The sequence below is a fragment of the Acomys minous genome, assembly GCF_964271855.1.
Source record: "Acomys minous genome assembly, chromosome: 7".
In the NCBI taxonomy this organism is placed as follows: domain Eukaryota; kingdom Metazoa; phylum Chordata; class Mammalia; order Rodentia; family Muridae; genus Acomys; species Acomys minous.
In genome coordinates, this window is record NC_140488.1 from 93,254,189 (window position 1) to 93,274,486 (window position 20,298).

The 20,298-nt window shown below is 35.9% G+C and overlaps 1 protein-coding gene across 1 annotated transcript in view; it reads right to left on the minus strand.

Annotated features, from left to right (window-relative positions):
• Window positions 1–20,298, minus strand: part of LOC311602283 (sex comb on midleg-like protein 2) — a 72,398-nt gene that overhangs the window by 21,851 nt on the left and 30,249 nt on the right. The window contains exons 7-11 of the mRNA XM_084790156.1: window positions 12,857–12,940; window positions 11,292–11,375; window positions 7,355–7,420; window positions 5,896–5,979; window positions 3,353–3,436 (exon numbers count right to left, since the gene is read on the minus strand). Of these exons, the coding sequence (XP_084646282.1) occupies window positions 3,353–3,436; window positions 5,896–5,979; window positions 7,355–7,420; window positions 11,292–11,375; window positions 12,857–12,940 (402 nt within the window). The remainder of the gene's footprint in view (window positions 1–3,352; window positions 3,437–5,895; window positions 5,980–7,354; window positions 7,421–11,291; window positions 11,376–12,856; window positions 12,941–20,298) is intronic.

The following is a 20,298-nucleotide window of genomic DNA, read 5'->3' on the forward strand; positions in this document are numbered from 1 at the left end:
GGACTATGAGGGACATACCTCAATATAATTATGTTGAGGCAATTTATAACAAGCTCACAATCAACAACTCTTGAAAATGTGGAAATATTAAAAAACCATTTCCATTAAAATCACTCTTTCCATACCTGTTCAATATAGTGTCTAAGTCTTAGCTAGAACATGAAGATCATGATCTAAGACAATAGAAGGAGATCTACAAATAGGAAATGATAAATCAAAGTATCCTTATTTGGGGAGAATATGATTTATACATAAAAACTTTATATATTACACCAGGAATTTTCTATAGCTTTTAAACTTATTCCACAAAACAGCAGGATACAAAATTAACACACAAATTAGTAGCCTCCCTATATACAAATGACAGACAAAGAAATCAGAGAAACAAATTACAGAGCAAATCAGCATCATATCTCAGAAGTTATATTGGAATAACTCAAACTAAGCAAATAAAGGATTTGTATGATAAAAAATTTAATAAACTGAAGAAATAAAGTGAAGACAGCAAAAAATGCTGACTCCACGGTCATGGATTGGGTAGGATTAGTATTATGAAAATGGAATGGAATGAAAAAATGAAATGGAATGAAAAGGAAACCTACAGATTCAATGTAATAACCATCAAAATTCCAACGCAATTTTCACAGAACTATAATGAACAATCTACAATTTCATGTAGAAACATACATACAAAATCAAAATAGCTGTACTTCAGAGCTCTGTTAATACAAACATCATGATGTTGGCATAAAAGTAGACACACTAAACAATGGAATAAAATTAAAGCCATGACTATAAGCCCACTCACCTACAGACAATTTTTTTATTTTGTGAATGAGGAGAAAGGAGAGAATCTTCAACAAATGATACTGGTTAAAATGAATAGCTTCATGTAGGAGTCTGAAAACAGGTTCATCTATCTCAACCTGCAAAAACAAACTCTAAACAGACTAAGGACCTAAACATAAGACCCAAAATCCTAAATTTGATAAAAGAGAAAATAGTGAGTACACTTAAACTCATAGATACAGGAAAGGACTCTTTGAACAGGACCCCAGTAGTTTGTACACTAAAATGAAAATGAAACAAGACCCCTTGAAGCTAAGAAGCTTCTGTACAGGAAAGGATACAATGATTTGAGAAAAAAAAGTAAGGAAAAGTAAAAAATAATCCATTTCCAACTGTATATCTGAAAGACTGCTAGTATATTTGCAATATAAAAAGGAATAAAATAGCTGAACACCAAGAAAACAATTACCCCGATTTTAAAAATGGGATATGGAACAGAACAAAGTTCTCAAAACATGAAACACAAATTGCCAAGAAACTCTTTAAAAACAGTGAACATCTATACACACCAGGAAAACACATAAAAGCTCACCTTACCCTATTCAGAACGGCCAAGATCAATAAAACAAATGACAGCTTATACTGGCTAGGATGTGGAGTAAGGCGATCACTCATCTATTATTTGTGGGAGTGAAAACTTGTAAGGCCACTATGGAAATCAGTATGGCTGTTCCTCGAAAAGATAGAAATCAGTCTACCTCAAGCTCCTGTTATAGCACCTTGGTATACACCAAAAGGACTCTACAACCTACTACAGAAGTCCTGGCTCATCCACATTCACTACTGCCCTATTCATAATCATTAGACATTGATAAGATCTTTGATATTCATCAACTGATGAATGGAAAATGGAAATGTGATAAATGTGCATAATGGAATATGTGATAAATTTATATAATGCAATATTATTCAACTGCTAACAAAAAAGAAACTATAAAATTTGTAAGTACACTGTTCAATTTAGAAAAATATCGTCCAAAATTAGGTAATGCAGATACAGAATGAAATACATTACATATATTCTCTTATATGTACATGTCAGTATTTACATTTTCAGTATGTGCTTCATTTAGAATACACATACAGGTTAGGTAACTAGAGATGGACCAGGTGGGAGGAGGCATAGGATGTTCTAAGGAAAGTGGAATAGAATGTAGTGTTCATAAAGAAGAAATTAGAACAAATAAAGGCAGTAAGAGATGGGAGGAAAAAGTAGAGGGCAGAACATGGGAGGAAAAATCCAAATGGAAATCTACTTACAATGAGAGCCTCCTAAAATATAATGGAGAAAAATAATCATCTCAACAAGCTACAAACTGAGCAAGCTATAATAACCACCTGCCTACAAGATATACCCACTGGCCCAATAGTAGCATAAATTTTGGGAGAGGCAGGGACTAACCAACTACTTTTAGACTAGATTTAAGGCGCACTCCCTGAGATGGAACCTAAAACATACTGGTAATGAGACTAAGGACCTGTGAAAAGACAGGTCAAATGTCCTAGGGGAAATCCTACCATGATTCTGATGAATGGACATAGTATACAGAATGATTCTTAATGAATGACATACATGAATGATCAATAATCATTGGCTGTGATTCACTCAACAATTTTTAGAGAAGCTTCCTGCCATGAGTGGTTGGTAGTTAGCAAAGAGACCCTCAACTTGACCACCTGAAGAGAGTGAGAGAGTTTGGAGTGCTCAATCCTAAATGAGATATCTGTACCACCCCCATTTCCCCAAGGGTCAGTTATCTATGTGGAAAAGAAGACAGAAAGATTCTAACCAGAGACAGAAAAGGAATTTGATGACAGTATTTTAAAGAAACAATGGAAGACACTCTGCCAAATTCACAAAGAACATGAAAAATGCATAGGACCTACACAAGCCCAAGCCAGACAAAATTCCAGCATGGATAAGGTAGAGAAGATACAAAGTCCCAGCCCTTAGCTAAGAATCTATATTCAAAATCAACAGTGGCTGTTAATGAAAAACCAGTTTTCTTCAATAGATGGTATGGTGCATATCAACCACACTCTACAACAGGCACGATGTAGTACATAAACACAACGGAGACATCTATTTTGTAAACTTTCTTTTTGTTAATGAATAATAGGAACACGATATCCTATACAAAGCAAGATGGGGAAAGTCATTGGAAGAGCTGGGGGGAGGAAACACAGTAAGATCAAAATATAAAGTTGAATTTTTAAACAATAAATAAATTCATTAAAAACATTATTTTAAACAAAAATGCCAGTCAAAATGAAATTGTAGGTACATTAATTTTTCATCATCAGGAAATAACTTGATTCTGTAAAATATTAATTTATTAGAACAGCCAACATATTTAATTTAGCACAGTGAAAAGTTTTATCAACTTATCACTGTGCTACTTTTGGTATTTGTTTTCTTAAAATCTAGCATTCTTTTTAAAATATAGTATGCTATTATTCAATACTGAGCAATCAACTCGCAAATCCAAAGCAAAGGAATCACCTGAAATTGCTTCTTCATCATCGGAAGATTGAGCTTGGTCTTTCCCAGGCTTGGTGACTCTTTTGCTCTTGGGTTTTTTCTTAGCTTTGTTGAGTTATGAAATGAAAAACAAAAATTACTCACATTTAAATCTAGAACACATTATGTTCCACTATGAATGCTAAACAATAAAGCTTCTAAAACAGCATACTCCAGCACATGTTATGTCGTTATGTATAAGAACACATATCATGGCATTATAATTCTAAGAATGCAGTAGTGGCATGCATACCTAGGCAGTAACCAAAAACTTTTTATTTGGACTTAAGACACACTCACCATGAGGGAAACCGTATCTGGTACTGGAAACCCAGCTAATAATATTGTGTTAGAGAGTAAAGGTTATTAGAGGACCATCTGTAACCAAGAATCTATAAAATTGCCTTTTAAAAACTAATTAGTTCATTTACTTTACATCCCAATTGTAGTCGCTCCCTCCTCTCCTCCAGATCTCACTCTCCCTCTCTCTTACTCCTATCCCCCCTCCCATACTACTAAAAAAAGGAAGCCCCCTCGTCCCACTATAGCACATCAAGGTGCATCAGGACTGAGCACATCTTCCCCTGTGGCATAGAGAGGCAGCCCGGAAGCGGGGAAGTGATCAAAAAGCAGGCAACATTGTCCATGTCGGAGATAGCTGCTGCTCCTCTTACCAGGACAGCCACATGAAGCCTGAGCTGCCCAAAAATATGGAAAACTTCACAAATTTGCATGTCAGCTTTGCAAGGGGCCATCCTAATCTTTTCTCTACTGTACCAATTTTAGTATGTGTGCTGCTGAAGCGAACACTATAAACATTGTCTTTATACCCACAGATAATCGCAATCTTCACTCCTCATCAAGGAAACTTCAGATTGCCAGACAGAGACAATTACAATAAAACACAGGGAAACAAAACAGAGTGGTAGAGAAGAGTAAGAATGGATATGTCTGGTTTTTCTACATGTAGCCTTCCAGTTAGCCCAGCACAATTTGTTGAAGATGGTATCTTTTTTATATTATATAGATTCGGCTTCTTTGTCAAAAATCAAGTGTCCATAGGTATGTGAGTTTATTTTTGAGTCTTTGATTCGATTCCATTGATCACCATCCTATTTCTATGCCAGTACCATGCTGTTTTTATTATTGCACTCCAGGTATACTCAGGTAATCAATTTTATTCCTTCTCAAGCCTATGATGAGGTTGAAGACCAAATAGCTTAATTTTACAATTAAGCTTAGTTGTTTAGGGATTAAGATGTTTTTAGGTCTAGATAGATGTTTTAAGCTGATAACAACAAGATATGATTGATAATGATTTACATTTAGAATTTTAGATGCACCAAGATAGAAAAGATATTTTCTTCAAGGCTGCCAAATATAAATAGCCAAAACGCTAAGAATGTAGCATTTATATAATTCCTGATTGTGTCATGGTTCTTCTTGCTATAGGTAATTTATTGACTGTATGTGTAATAATATAAATATATATGTAAAAAATAAAAAATATTTAAGAAATAAAAGAAAGAAAAAAGAGTGGATATGTCTAAAGAACACTCATATGACAAGGCTGAGGGAACAATGTCCATGAAGAGTCAGAAAAGCTATAAAAAGCCAGAGGGTTACGAAGTTTCCTATAAGACTGTGTCTGCTTATAATATTAGAAAAAACTCCCATAAAATCTCATCATCATCACTGCCAAAACATGAGATGAACAAGAATGACACCAATATATATGTAAACAAACTAGGCAGAGAAAAGCCCATGAAGCTCAACCCTAATCAAAGAACTACAGTACCTGGATGGCGAGGCCTGGTGGCACTCAGAGGAAGGATAGCAGGCTACCAAGAAGAGACTTGATGCCCTATGAGCATATACAGGGGGAGGAGGCCCCCCTCAGTCACAGTCATAGGGGAGGAGAGTAAGGGGAAAGTGGGAGGGAGGGAGGAATGGGAGGATACAAGGGATGGGATAACAGTTGTGATGTAATATGAATAAATTAATAAAATATATTTTAAAAAGACAACTAAAGAAAGCTAGGAAAGAAAGGTGGGAATACTCAGGGAAGAAAACAACAGTTGATTGTCTGGTGTGGAAAACCACACAAGAAAACATACACACAGATACTTTATTACAGACTTAACAAGTTATATTTAGGACTACATATGCATATAGATATCCTTGAATGTAAGTAGTAACAATTAGTGAGAAAAGAACCCATACATTTCGCATAGAGATGGAAGGATATATGGGAGGCCTGTGGGAGGAAAGGGCAACAAGAAAGGTTGAATTAAATTATAATCTCAAAAAAGAGTTTTCTCTATTAAAACATGAAAAAAGGATGAACTTATAATAACAGACCAACTTTACTGAACACAGTGAAATTTTCTATGCATTTATCATTGTGATATTTTTTGTAACTGTTTTCTTTGAAAACGTCTTTCTGTCTAAAATCATTACATAATTTTTCAATATATAAGAATCATCTGGTAAAGTAATATAGACAATCACAGTGAAGTAATTACCTGGACCTGCTTCTTCAAATTCAAATGGTATGGCTTGGTCTTTCCAAGGTTTCGTGACTCCTTTGCCCTTAGGTTTTTTCTTAGCTTTGTGGAAGTATGAAATGAAAAACATGTACATTTAAAGCTATAACACAATATGCTTTGATATGCATGATAAATAACAAAGTTTTTAATACAGTCACAGAAAGGTTACCATATTGTTCTTGTGATGTGTACAAATGGGAAGTATGGCACGATAACTCTAAACATGAAGTAGTGGCACATATATCTTAGAAGTAACCAACTCTTCTTTCCTTGGACTTAAGCCTCACTCAACAAGAGGGACAGTATGCTTGGTACTGGAAACCCAGCTCAAACTGTATAGGGATGGTATGAGTTTGGAAGGCCAATCTGTAACCACTTGTTTACTAAACCAGCATACTCCCTAACAACAATCTATAAACATTGTCTTTATACCAAAAGACAATTGTAATCTGCACTAGTCAACAGGGAAACATCTAATTGTCACAGACAGGGATGATAAAAATAAACAACAACAGAGAGAGAGAGAGAGAGAGAGAGAGAGAGAGAGAGAGAGAGAGAGAGAGAGAGAGAGAGAGTGTCTTTGCAAGGCTTGTTGACTGCTGTATGCTTAGGTTTTCTCTTAGCTTTAGGGTTGTTTTTTCTTTGAGGTATGTAATATAAATAAAAAATTATACAAACATAAAGCACAATCAGAATGGATACATCAAGAAAACACCCATGTACATAAGGCAAGGCTGCACTGCCTAACAAGGGAGTAATAAGATCTTAACAGCTAGAGAGTCAGGGAGCTGTCACTAAGACTATGTCTCCTAGTAAAATCAGCAGAAACATACATAAAATCTCACTAGCATCACTGCCCAAACATGAGATGAACAATAATAGCAAAATATATACAAACTGAACAGAGAAAAGCCTGTGAGGACTCAACCCTACACAAAGAAATATATAAAACTGAGGAAAGCTCAGAAAGGGAGAGTTGGGAATCTCCAGGGAAGAGCACACCAATTCACTGTGAGAAGTCAAAAATTAATCCATGAAAACATTATACAGGTATTATTATATAGACTGAAAAGGTCATATTTAGGGATATATATGTACATGGGATAATCTTAAATGTAAGCATCAACAATTAATCAGAAAGAAACCATGAATTTGGCAGAGAAAATAAGAGGATAAATGAAAGAGTTTGGAAGGAGAAAAGGGCAGGGAGAAGGGTTAAAATTAAATTATAATCTGGAAACAATCTAATTCTCCTAAAGGATAAACTTATTATACTATTCACTTTAACAGGGAAATTTTCTGCCAATTTATTATTGTGCTCATTCTAGCATTTGTTTTCTTAGAAAAAAGTCTTTCTGACTGAAAATGTTACATTAATATTGAATACATAGAAAATATGTTGTGAATAATATAGATAAAAAACCAAACCGATCACCTGGACATGTTTCTTTATCTTCAAAAGATAGAGTCTGGTCTGTTTCACGCTTACGTTTTCTGGTAGCTTTATTGAGGTATGAAATGTAAAACAAAAATGTTACACATGTAAACCTATGGCACTTTATGTTTAATCCACTATGCTTTCCAAATAATAAAACTTCTAATACGACTGCATACCCTCTAATATAGCCTTATCATAAAATAATATACCATCCTGCTCACATGATATGTAACAATCCCCAATCTGACCTGATAACCTTAAGACAGCATTAAGTAGCATTTATATCTGATAACCTTAAAGATCAGTAGCATTCATACATTGAGTTCTTATGACCAAGAGCTCTTTATTTGGACTCAACAAGAGAGAGAGCGAGCATACTTGGTGCTGGAATCCTAGCTAACAACTCAGTGTGAATGAAGTAAACATCACTGGGGGAGAGTTTACAACTGCTATTTTAGTAAGCCAGCATAATCCCCAACAAAATATATCAGTATGTCTTATACCCACAGACAATTATAGTCTTCACTCTTCATGTTAAAAACTTCTCTTTGCAGTAGAAAGAAACCTCTACAGAAAACCACAACCAATCAAAACGCAGAGTCTAATAAAGTCTAGTATATCTACAGAACACTCCTGCACCTAAAGTAAAGATAAGAGACTACTGCCCATGCTGGGGTAGAAAGATTCTATGAGCCAGAGGATGACAGAGTTTGCTATCAGCCTCTGTGTTCTAGTAATATCAGAACTGATACCCATATATTCTCACCAACATGACTGCCCAAACATTAACTGAAAATGGCACCTATACATAAGTAAACCTGACAGAGAAAAGCCTATCAAACCCAAACTTTATACAAAGAAATACAAGGAACTGAGGAAAGCTGGGGACAGTAGAGCTGGCCGTCCTCAGAAAAGACCGTACTAACTGGCTGTCTGGTGCCAAATATCCAAATCTATATTTAGTACTATATATGTCTTTACACAGACATGTATTTTATGGAAATAGTTAGTGAGAAATGAGGCCATGAATTTTTAGGAGAGAAGAAATGGTATATGGAAAGACTAGAAGGGAGAAAAAAGAGGGGATTAAAGTTGAAAGTAAATTACAATCTTATTAAAAAAGAAAGAACTTTCTGTAATAACAGGAAAATATCTATAATTAGGAAGCAATACATTTTGCCAGGCTGGATGACACATGTCAGTAATCTCAGCACTTGGGAGGCAGAGGGGTGGATCACTGTCAGTTCAAGGTTCAACACCAGCTTAGTCTACCAAGTGAATGCAGGATAGCCAAGGCTACAGAGAAACTCTGTCTCCAAATACTCTCTAAACATTTGTTGCTACAACTTCAGGTAACTGTTGTGTTCACTAGTCACATGCCAAAGTAGAAAGAGAAAAGGCCAGGATGCATCAACCCTACACAATGAACTATAGGCAACTGAGGAAAAGTGGAAAAGTGGAGAAGTGGCCTTCCCCAAGGAAAAACTTAGTTGTTTGGTGCCAAAAGGCCAGCCCTTGAATCATAGATACAAGTTAACATTGTACAGACTGGACAAGTTATAGTTCAGAATATATATGTATATACATATACAAAGTATGCATTTAGTAGCAATTAGTAAAAAAATGTTGCCATCAATTTGAAAAGAAGGAAGGGTATACAGTAGGGTTTGGAGAGAGGAAAGGGGAAAGAAAAGGTAAAATTTAAATTATAAGCTCAAATATCTTTCTTTGTTTTAAACCCTAAACAGTATATAATCAAGAAAGCATGTATCTCAAAAATGATGAACCTATTAGAATAACCAGTTAATTTGAGTTAGTACAGTGAAAATTTCTATCAATTTATCAGTGTGCTACTTTTTAAATTTGTTTTCTTAAAATGAAAAAGTCTTTCCTTCTAAAAATATTACACCATTGTTTAACATAGAGCAATCATTTTGTGAATAATATAAATATCAAAACAAAGCAATAACCTGAGCCCACTCCTTCATCTTCCCAACATGTGGACTGGTCTTCCACAGGTTTGCTGTCTGCTTTACCCTTGCATTTTTTTCTCAGCTTTGTTGTGTTATGAAATTAAAAGCCAAAATGATACACACGTAAAGCTGGAACAGTTGATGTTGAGTAGGTATGCCATATAAAAAGGCTCTAATTATAATGTATACACTCTAGTATGGTGTTGTCATAAAAAGGCGCAGGTGATATGCAGCTTCATAACATGCCCACGCAAAATGCACCTTCCAGTAGCCTGGCAGGTGAAGATTGATTAAAATGTTCATATTGATTATGTTCACAGCAAAGAAATAAGGAAACCAATGATATATTTTAGTATCCACACCTAAACAACCTTATTAATAATGAAATTTACATAGTAAAGTCCACTAATTCTAAATAAAGAAGCCTTTGAGGGAGAGAGATGAAGGACATTGACGTATTCAAATGTCGACTATGTTTACTTGGAGTTTCTTACTTCATAAATTTGAAGAGCAGTCAGTCTACTGCTTTGCTTTTTCCATACTCAAAGATAATATAAGATCTATACATTTAACTTGAGATAACAAATATCAAAAACTTTTCATAGCTTTGACATTTTACTTTTTCTTTTCACCATAAAGGAAGCAGTCTATCATAAGCTACCAGGGCTGAAGTTGTCACTTTTCTTACTGTCCATATAATGACATAACTTTTTTCACTATAACAATGTAGCTTTCTTTTTACTGCCACTATAACTTTCCCTCTCATTTACATCTAATTCACCTATTTACAACTAGCTTCTTATTTCAGTCTTAACAACTACCTTACATTCCATGTTTAAGACTTGCATTTTTTTAAATTAAAAAATAAAAAGACAAGTAATATCATTCACATTTCTTTTCATTACATAATATTCCCATCATCATTTTCAGGATTTTGACTAGAACTCCACCACTGATGACTCATCACACTGACAGCATCACTAAAGATTGCAGCCAAGGCCTAGAAATTGTAATTCTGATATGTGACCCCTGTGAAAGGGGCTGCAACCCACAAGTTGAGAACCACTCTTTTGGCAAAAGGGACCGCACATATCTAACTCCTAACACTACAATCTACTGCCAATGTTATTGGTTACACTGTACACTGTGACACCAAGAATCTTAAGTTAATCTTAATTTCCTGAATATACCACAAATATATTCACACGCCCATTGAAAACTGTCCTACTCACTGTGGTTCATTTAGCTAGAAGCTGTTATTAACACTACTACAGGAGAAAAATGACCACCAAGAGAGGTCTATTAACACTGTGAGCTACAAGAACCACCCTTCTCTAAGATATGCATGCTGGTACAGTAGTAGCACAAGTGTTATGGAGTAATAAAACACTTTTTGACTGAATTTAAGGTCCATTCCATGAGATGGAACCATACCTGACACTGTTAGTGAGAAGAACCTGTGACAAGGTAAGTCACATTTTAAAGGAGAAACCTATAAACAAGATTCTTCTAAATAGACCTCTCGATAAAACACCTCCTAATGGCATGTAGCTATACTTGCCGACTACTGTATCACTCAGACATCATCAGAAAAGCTTCCTTAGTACAGACCTACAACTGGACAACTTTCAGAGAGTGGAGACTTTAGAGCACTCAAACTTAAATGTGATGTCTGTCTCACAGCCTTACCCCTCAAAGCTCAGGCAACTATGTGGAAAAGCAGGCAGAACGACTCTAAGCAGGGGCAGAAAAGGACTTCTCCCATATAAGACTTTTCAGAAACACAGCAGATGAATACAAAGGACTCAGAAAGACTGTAACAAAATATACATGTCTTGTATAAGCTCGTCTCACAAAATCTCAGCATGAAGAAGGGTAAGTGGTCACACACACACACACACACACACACACACACACACACACACACACACACAACCACAAACCACACAGAAAAATACCACCTTGAGCTGTTTGGGGGCCTGTCCCTGGTCTGACTTCATCTTTTCCAGATTTGGTGAATCCTCTGCCTTTGGGTTTTTTCCAAGCTTTGTTGAGGTATGAAATAAAAATAAAAATGATGTACATTTACAGCTGGAAGTCATTATGTTCCTCTATGAATACTAAATAGTAAATCTTCTTAGCATAAAACCCAGAACCTCCACCTCCAATGCTGTCATGAAAAGGCTACCATCATGCTCATGTGATACACAGTTGCCTTGGTAGCTCAGTTCAGATGATTGTATAATTTTGTATTAAGATAATCAACTGGTTATTTTTAACTGTTTATAGTGAAAAATAAATATCAGTATGGATGGTTTCAAAATTAGGTTATTAGAAAAAATGAATTTTACCTAACAAGTGCTACTAATTATAATTAAAAATGATTTGCAGATGGAGATATGAAACACACACACATACACACATACATATATACATACACACAACGCTAAAATGTAGGACTATATTTATTAAAGTTGAAACAGTCTACTGCTTTGCTTCTTCATTATCCAAAGACCATACCATACATATAAACAAGACCTGTGATAGCAAAAACCTCATCTTTTTACAGGCTTTTTATTCCACTTCTACTATTCCCCCAAAACAACATAGTCCATCTTTAGTTGCAAGGGCAAATGTAAAATCATTTAACCAATACCATAACTTTATCCCTCATTTACAACTAATGTGTATATATACATATATACACACCAGACTTTAGCTTTAATTTTAACAACTACCTTACATCTAGGTTCAAAGCTTCCAGTTTTAAAGAAAAAGCTCTAGTAATATTACTTACATTACTTTTTCTTACATTGTCTTCCTGCCATCACTTTCAGGATACTGACCAGGACCAGACCACTGCTGCCCCATCACACTGACCTCATCACTAAAAAATCCAGCTAATGCCCTGAAAAGGTAATTCTTGGCAATTGCTGGATCTCTCCAAGACTAAAGTGTCTCTTTCTCTACCTTCAACTCCCTTACTTGTTATCTTTGGTTTCAGACCAAATGATCATGTTTTACACTCTCATTGCAAAGTTTACCCATAGTTCCATCTTTATCCAATCCATTAGGTTTCTTCTGTTTCTTTTTTCTACACCTGATCCAACTTGCACTCAACTGTCTACCTTCACCAATACTTCTAAATGAAGTATCCCTTTATCAGTCCTGAGCAGTGTGAGTCAGCTCCTGACTGGGTCACATTTTCAGTTACTTTCTCCAATAAGAAGCAATAGAATAAAGATTAGCAAACTAGTTCTGCAAAGAGCTAGACAGTAAACAGTCTGATGGTTACATATGGTTTCTTTCACATAATTTCATTGTCTGATTGCTTTAATAAAAGAAAGAGCTAACCATAAAACATAAAAACCAATCTTATCACATATGCTACATGGGCTGTATATAGTTAATAGCTACATTTTGCTTTTGTTTCCTATAAATGGAAGAGAGTCTTTCCTTCTGAAACACTATACTATTATCCAATGTACAGGAATCATGTTGCAAAGCAACACAGAGAAACAATTACCTGGAAGTATATGGACACCTTTCCCTGGTCTGACTTCATCCTTCCCAGACTTGGTGAATCCTCTGCCCTTGGGTTTTTTCCCAGCTTTGTTGAGATATGAAATGAAAAATAAAAATATTGTACATTTACAGCTGGAACTTATTATGCTCCTTTATGCATAATAAATAGTAAAGTTTCATATAACATAAAAGACTACAGTCATGTGATATGAAGCTTATAGAATCCTGGTAGTCTAATCAGAAAATTTTGGTTTATTTGAGTGTATGTTCACACTAAAAACAAACAAACAAACAAAAAACCAAAAAACAAAAAACCACAACCAAAACCGGAGATTTAAGTATCAATGACGTCACAATTTAGTTGTTAGATAAATGAACTTTAGGGAGGAAAATTACTAATTTTAACTAAAGGTTATTTTCAGGTAAAGAACATAAAGACACAAATTATCTGTGTTCAAAGCTCAACTGCTTTGATCTGTACCACTTTGTTTTGCGTTGACAGTCTCTGGCTTCTTTATTACACAGAGACCATGTAATATGCATAAACAGGACTTGTGATAGCAAATATCTCATTTTCTACTGCCTTTTTATGCCACTTTTGTTAATTACTGAAAAAGAAGTGTCTATACTCAGCTACCAGGGCAACTATAAGATCACTTACTCTTGGCCATGACTTTACCCCTGCCCTGCCCCATTTAACAACTAATTCATTTATAAACACTTGACTCTAGCCATTTATTTTAACCAACTGCCTTACATTTCACACTTAAATTCTATTTTTTAAAAACTCTACAAATCCCTTACTTGCTATCTATAGTTTCACACCAATTGATCATATTTTACCCAGTCACTGTAAAGTTTGGTCACAGTTCCTTTTACTTTCACCCAATTTATTATGTTCCTTCTGTATTTGCTCTACTTCTGACACAATTTGCACTCAAGTGACTCCTCCACAAATACTTCTAAATGAATTATCCCTTCTTTCAACACTCCTGAGCAGTGAGTCAGCTCTCACATCCAAGTCATTTGTCATCAACTTCCTCTGGTCAGAATAAACAGGATAGAGGTTAGCAATTTTGTTTTGTAAAGAGTAAACATTATCAAAGCTACATATAGTCCCTGCCAAACTTACTAGTGTGCTTGCTATTAGAAATAAATAAAAATTAGAAATAAAACCAATGAATATAAAACCATGCTTATGTCACAGCTACATGGGCTAGGTAAGAATCACTAAAACACCTACACTAGTCTTGAAGAAGTCTCTCTTTGTAACTTATTTTATGAGTATATTCTCATTCTACAGTGGTTTTTTCCAGCTTCAGTCTCTACCTCCATATTTCTCTGCTCCATTCAGCAAACCATTCAATCCTCTATTTCATATAAAGACTATAAAGTCTGTCTTTGAGAATGAATTTAATCACTTCATTGCATCTTAAAAGCACAAGGTGCTGCCGCTACAAAGGACCAGAGTTCATTCCAAACACTTATAATAAGTGGCTACCAAATGCCTTTTAATTCCAGCTGCATAGGACCTAATGTCCTGCTCTGTTCTCTAGAGATACCTGCATATAAGTGTAAAATCGTATATGCATACAGATGATTAAAATAAATCGTTTTTAAAGTCTCTAACTCCTCCATACTGAAATGAGAAAAATTTGGGATAAAAAATTCAATAGTCTAGCAAGGTGTATTGGTGGCTCCAGCCTTTAATCTCAGCTATTGGGAAGCAGAGGCAGAGGCAGGATCTCCAAGTTTTCAGCCAAACTGTTCTACAGAGTGAGTACCAGGATAGTCAGGCTGTTACACAAAGAAATCCTGTCTTGAAAAACCAAAAACCAAACCAAAACAACAACCAAACCAATCCAAACCAAACCAAACCAAACAAAAACACTTCAAGAGTCTGTTTTTAAGGATGATGAATAACCTCCTATTGGATTCAAATGAACAGATAAATTCAGGTAGTCAGTTCAGTAAGGATGAGAGACTTAGCAACTTGCATAGAAAACAGAACAGAGTGAGTCTGAACAAAATATCAATGCAAATAAAAGCCAATAAATCAAACTTTAAAACTTAATAGACCATAGGTCCCAGGCTGGGAGGAGGAGAAGATACAGGCTTGAAGATGGTGAGTATGGAAGGCCAGACAGGCACTGCAAGTGTCCCGTCTCATCTCCTTCAGGAGGAATCACAGCTATGAGTAATGAAGAGAATCTGCAGCAAACTGAATGGCCACAGGCATATGTATAAAGACTAATCCTGTGAGCCAAACAAAAAAAATGGATTAAAGAGGATGAGAGATAGAATTGAAGGTTAGAGGTAGGAAGGTGGGAAGGAGTACATGACAGGCAAAGCCTTTCCAAAGAACATGGAAGCTTAACTGTAGTAGAAAGTTCCTGAAATATAGACATATTCATAGACACATAGAAAAAATTTTAAGCAGAGTGATCATTTAATAGATAGAACAGAGCTCAATTAAGCAGCACATATGACCCAAAATTTCCCTTAACACAGGAATTGGGTTAAATTTTTTGGAGGGCTAAAGAAAGATATGGCAGAAAATCCATTCCTAACACTACAAACCAAAGCCAAAGTACTTAATTATCATCATCAACTTGATGTCAAGAATCTCAAGATACTTTTAACCTGAATAAACCACATCCTTTTGTCCTGTTGCATAGAGAAATGCTCCTCAAATGGAAGCTTCAGCACTACTGGATAGGAATTGTAGTGCTAAAAGTTGCTATACACATCGACAGAGAAAAAAGTAATCATCGGTCTGATTCATCTATTAATCCTGTGACGTACAACATCAAATTGCTGGCAACATTCACCAATGCAATAGTTACACTCTCTATTGGAAAAACCAGCCATTTTAACATTGGAATTAGGGCCCACTCCATGAGACGGAACCCATATCTGACACTGTTAATGTGAATAAGATCATAAGACTTTGTGAAAATCCCATTAATTTGATTCTGCTAAATGGGCACAGTAATGAATCTACACTTAACACAAATTATACACATTGATCACAATAATGTTTATCCTATTCTGAGAAGTTTATTGGAGTGGACAGTAAATTAACTCAGGGAGCAATAACTGTACAACATATAGAGAGTGAGGGATTTTAGATTGATGTACCCTAAATGGGATGCCATTGTATAACACTGTTCCCTCCCCTCAAGGCACAGAGATTTATGTGAAAGATGAGGCAGAATGATTATAGACAGAGGAGGGAAAGAATTTCAACCAGACATTTTTTTTGAAACAAAGCAGACAAACTTAAAACATCAGAAAGACTGAAACAGACTGCACAGGACTAGTACAAGCTCAAATCTGACAAATTCTTAGCATGCATAAGGGAAATTGGACAGAGTGTCCCAGTCTTCCCAAATTGATTCACAACTGATAGCTTCTGGGAAAGGGAAAATCAGTTTTCTTCAATGGAGTAACAATGGGGTATATCACACACACACACACACACTCCAAAGCAAGCCATATGTTCAAGGATAGTTGACGAACACAAGTTAGACTCTCACTTTTTTGTGTTTCTCCTTTATTAAGGGAGAGAAACAACATGAAGTTTAGTGGATAGGGTGGTAGAAGACAATTGAGAGGAGTTAGGGGAGGGGGGAAATGTGATTAAAATAAATTGCATAAAATTTTCAAAGAATAACAGCGTTACAGAGAAAAAATTTTAACCAAAGGTGCTACAAATACAAATTTTACCAATACTACAATTTCATGTAATCAAGAAAAAGTCTTGTTCTCTAAAATGAAGGCAATGGTCTAATTCTTCCAAAAGGGGACTTCTAATAGAACAAACATCACTGCTGAAGTAGCACATTGAAAAGTTCCAGCATTTCATCATTAGGCTACTTTGTGCATTTGTTGCTTAAAACAGAAAAGTCTTTTTTTCTGAGACACTACACCATTGTTCAACATACAGAAATTACCCTGCTAGTCAACACAGAAAAACGAACACCTGGGGCTGTTTCAACACTTCTCCCTGGTCTGGCTTCACCTTGGCCAGGTTTGGGCAATCCTCTGCCTCTCGGGTTTTTCGCAGCTTTGTTGAGGTAAAAAATAAAAAGTAAAAAATTAAAATGGTGTACATTTAAAACTAAAACATTTTATGCTCAGATATGGACGTCAAATGAAACCTCTTATAATTAAATAAACCTTCTTACGCTGTCATGAAAAGGCTACCATCATGTTCACATGACACACAGCTTTCAGTTGCCTACTAACCCATTTAGACAAGTTCAATGCTTTGTGTGAAGAAGACCTGTCATGCTGTTGGTGTCAATGTTCACAGTTTTATAAGACACATTCCAGTATCAACCCCTTCACAAATTTATTACCACATAAAAATGACTTTACATAGTAAAAAGTACCAATTCTAAATAAAAATTACTTACAGGGAGAGATGAGAAACAAACAACCATGTACATGCCCATACCCTAATAGACCTGTGTTCAAAGACTACTCGCATTTTGAGAGTTTTATTTCAGAACTTAAAATATTTTATAATTTTATTTTGTGCTCAAAGGTATTCATAAACAGGGCAAGTGACAACAAATATGTCATATTCTTTGCAACTCATCAAAAAGGATGCAATCTATACTAAGCTACCACGACAAATATTAGATCATCTGACTGCTGCCAAAACTCTATACCTCATTTGCAAATAACTTCACCTATGTACACCAGACTCTTCATATTTCATTATTTTCCAAGACAGGGTTTCTCTGTGTAGATGTCCTGGACACACTTTGTACACCATGATGGCCTCCAACACACAGGAATCGCACGCCTGTGACTCCAAGGGTACTGGGAGTACAGGTGAGGGGCCACACACAAACAGCAACCTTACCCTCCATTTTCAAAAATCTCAATTTAAAGTTCTCTAGTAATGTTTCTCCCATTTCTTTTTTTTTTTCTTTCATAGTCCCCCTGTCACCATTTACAAGATTTTGACCAGGACTACACCACTGATGCCTCTTCACTAAACATTCCAGCTGACACCTTGATATGGACATTCTTGACAATTTCTGGAATTCTTCTATCTCCAAGACAAAAGTGTCTTTGTCCACTTTCAATTTCCTTACTTGCTATGTTTAGTTTCAGATCAACTGATCATATCATACACACTCATTACAAAGTTTAGCCACAGCTCCCTCCATTTTCATCTAATCCATTAGGTTTCTTCTGGCTTTACTCTACTCCTGATGCAACATGCACCCAACTGTCCATCTTCATCAATACCTCTAAATGAAGGACCCTTCCTTCCTCACTTCTGAGCATGAGTCAACTCTCACCTCTAAGATGTTTGTCAACTCTCTATAGTCAGAAGCAACAGAATAAAGAGTATCAATCCCATATTGCGAGAGCTAGACAGTAAGCATTCTGATGGTTACACAGGCCTCTTTCACACGTTCTTCTTTGATTGCTTTTAACAAAACAGATCAAAGAACATAACAGTCAACTTTATCATATAGCTACATGGGATGGATATGGTCCACTCTCTGTAACATCAGGGTAATCACAACAGAAAGTTGCTGTTATACTTGATTTCAACATAGAGAAATTATCTTGCTAGTCAACACAGCAAAACAATCACCTGGGTCTGCTTCAATATTTCCCCCTGGTCTGGCTTCACCTTGGCCAGGTTTGGGCAATCCTCTGCCTCTCGGGTTTCTCCCAGCTTTGTTGAGGTATAAATGAAAAGTAAAAAATTAAAATGGTGTAAATTTAAGTCTAAAACATTTTGTGCTCAGGTATGGACATCAAATGAAACTTCTTATAATTAAATATCTCTTCTTATGCTGTCATGAAAGGCTACCATCATGTTCACACGATACACAGCTTTCAGTTGCCTACTATCCCATTTGGACAAGTTCAATGCTCTGTATAAAGAAGACCAGTCATGTCATTTGTGTCGATGTTCACAGGTTTAAAAGACACATTCCAGTATCAACCCCTTCACAATTTTGTTACCAGATAAAAGTGATTTTATATAGTTAAAAAGTATCAATTCTAAATAAAATTTACTTATAGGGAGAGATGAGAAACAAACAACCATGTACATGCCCATACCCTAATAGACTTGTGTTCAAAGACTACTCGCATTTTGAGAGTTTTATTTCAGAACTTAAAATATTTTATAATTTTATTTTGTGCTCAAAAGTATTCATAACGGGGCAATTGACAACAAATATGTCATTTTCTTTGCAACTCACCAAAAAGGATGCAATCTATACTAAGCTACCAGGACAAATATAAGATCATCTCACTGTTGCCAAAACTCTATACCTCATTTGCAAATAACTTCACCTATGTACACCAGATCCTTCATATTTCATTATTTTCCAAGACAGGGTTTCTCTGTGTAGATTTCCTGGACACACTTTGTATACCATACTGGCCTCCAAGACACAGGATTCGCATGCCTCTGACTCCATGGGTACTGGGGTTACAGGTGTGCGGCCACACACCCACCTTCATATTTCATTCTAAACAACAACCTTACCATCCACTTAAAAAAATCCCAATTTAAAGGTCTCTAGTAATGTTTCTCCCATTTCCTTTTTTTTTTCTTTCATAGTTCCCCTGTCATCATTTACAAGATTTTGACCAGGACTACACCACTGATGCCTCTTCACTAAACATTCCAGCTGACACCTTGATATGGACATTCTTGACAATTTCTGGAATTCTTCTATCTCCAAGACAAAAGTGTCTTTGTCCACTTTCAATTTCCTTACTTGCTATGTTTAGTTTCAGATCAACTGATCATATTTTACACACTCGTTACAAAGTTTAGCTACAGCTCCCTCCATTTTCATCTAATCCATTAGGTTTCTTCTGGCTTTACTCTACTCCTGATGCAACATGCACCCACTGTCCATCTTCATCAATACCTCTAAATGAAGGACCCCTTCCTTCCTCACTTCTGAGCATGAGTCAACTCTCACCTCTAAGATGTTTGTCAACTCTCTATAGTCAGAAGCAACAGAATAAAGAGTATCAATCCCATGTTGCGAGAGCTAGACAGTAAGCATTCTGATGGTTAACACAGGCCTCTTTCACATGTTCTTCCTTGATTGCTTTTAACAAAACAGATCAAAGAATATAACAGTCAACTTTATCATATAGCTACATGGGATGGATATGGTCCACTCTCTGTAACATCAGGGTAATCACAACAGAAAGTTGCTGTTATAGTTGATTTCCACATAGAGAAATTATCTTGCTAGTCAACACAGCAAAACAATCACCTGGGTCTGCTTCAACATTTCCCCCTGGTCTGGCTTCACCTTGGCCAGGTTTGGGCAATCCTCTGCCTCTCGGGTTTCTCCCAGCTTTGTTGAGGTATAAATGAAAAGTAAAAAATTAAAATGGTGTAAATTTAAGTCTAAAACATTTTGTGCTCAGGTATTC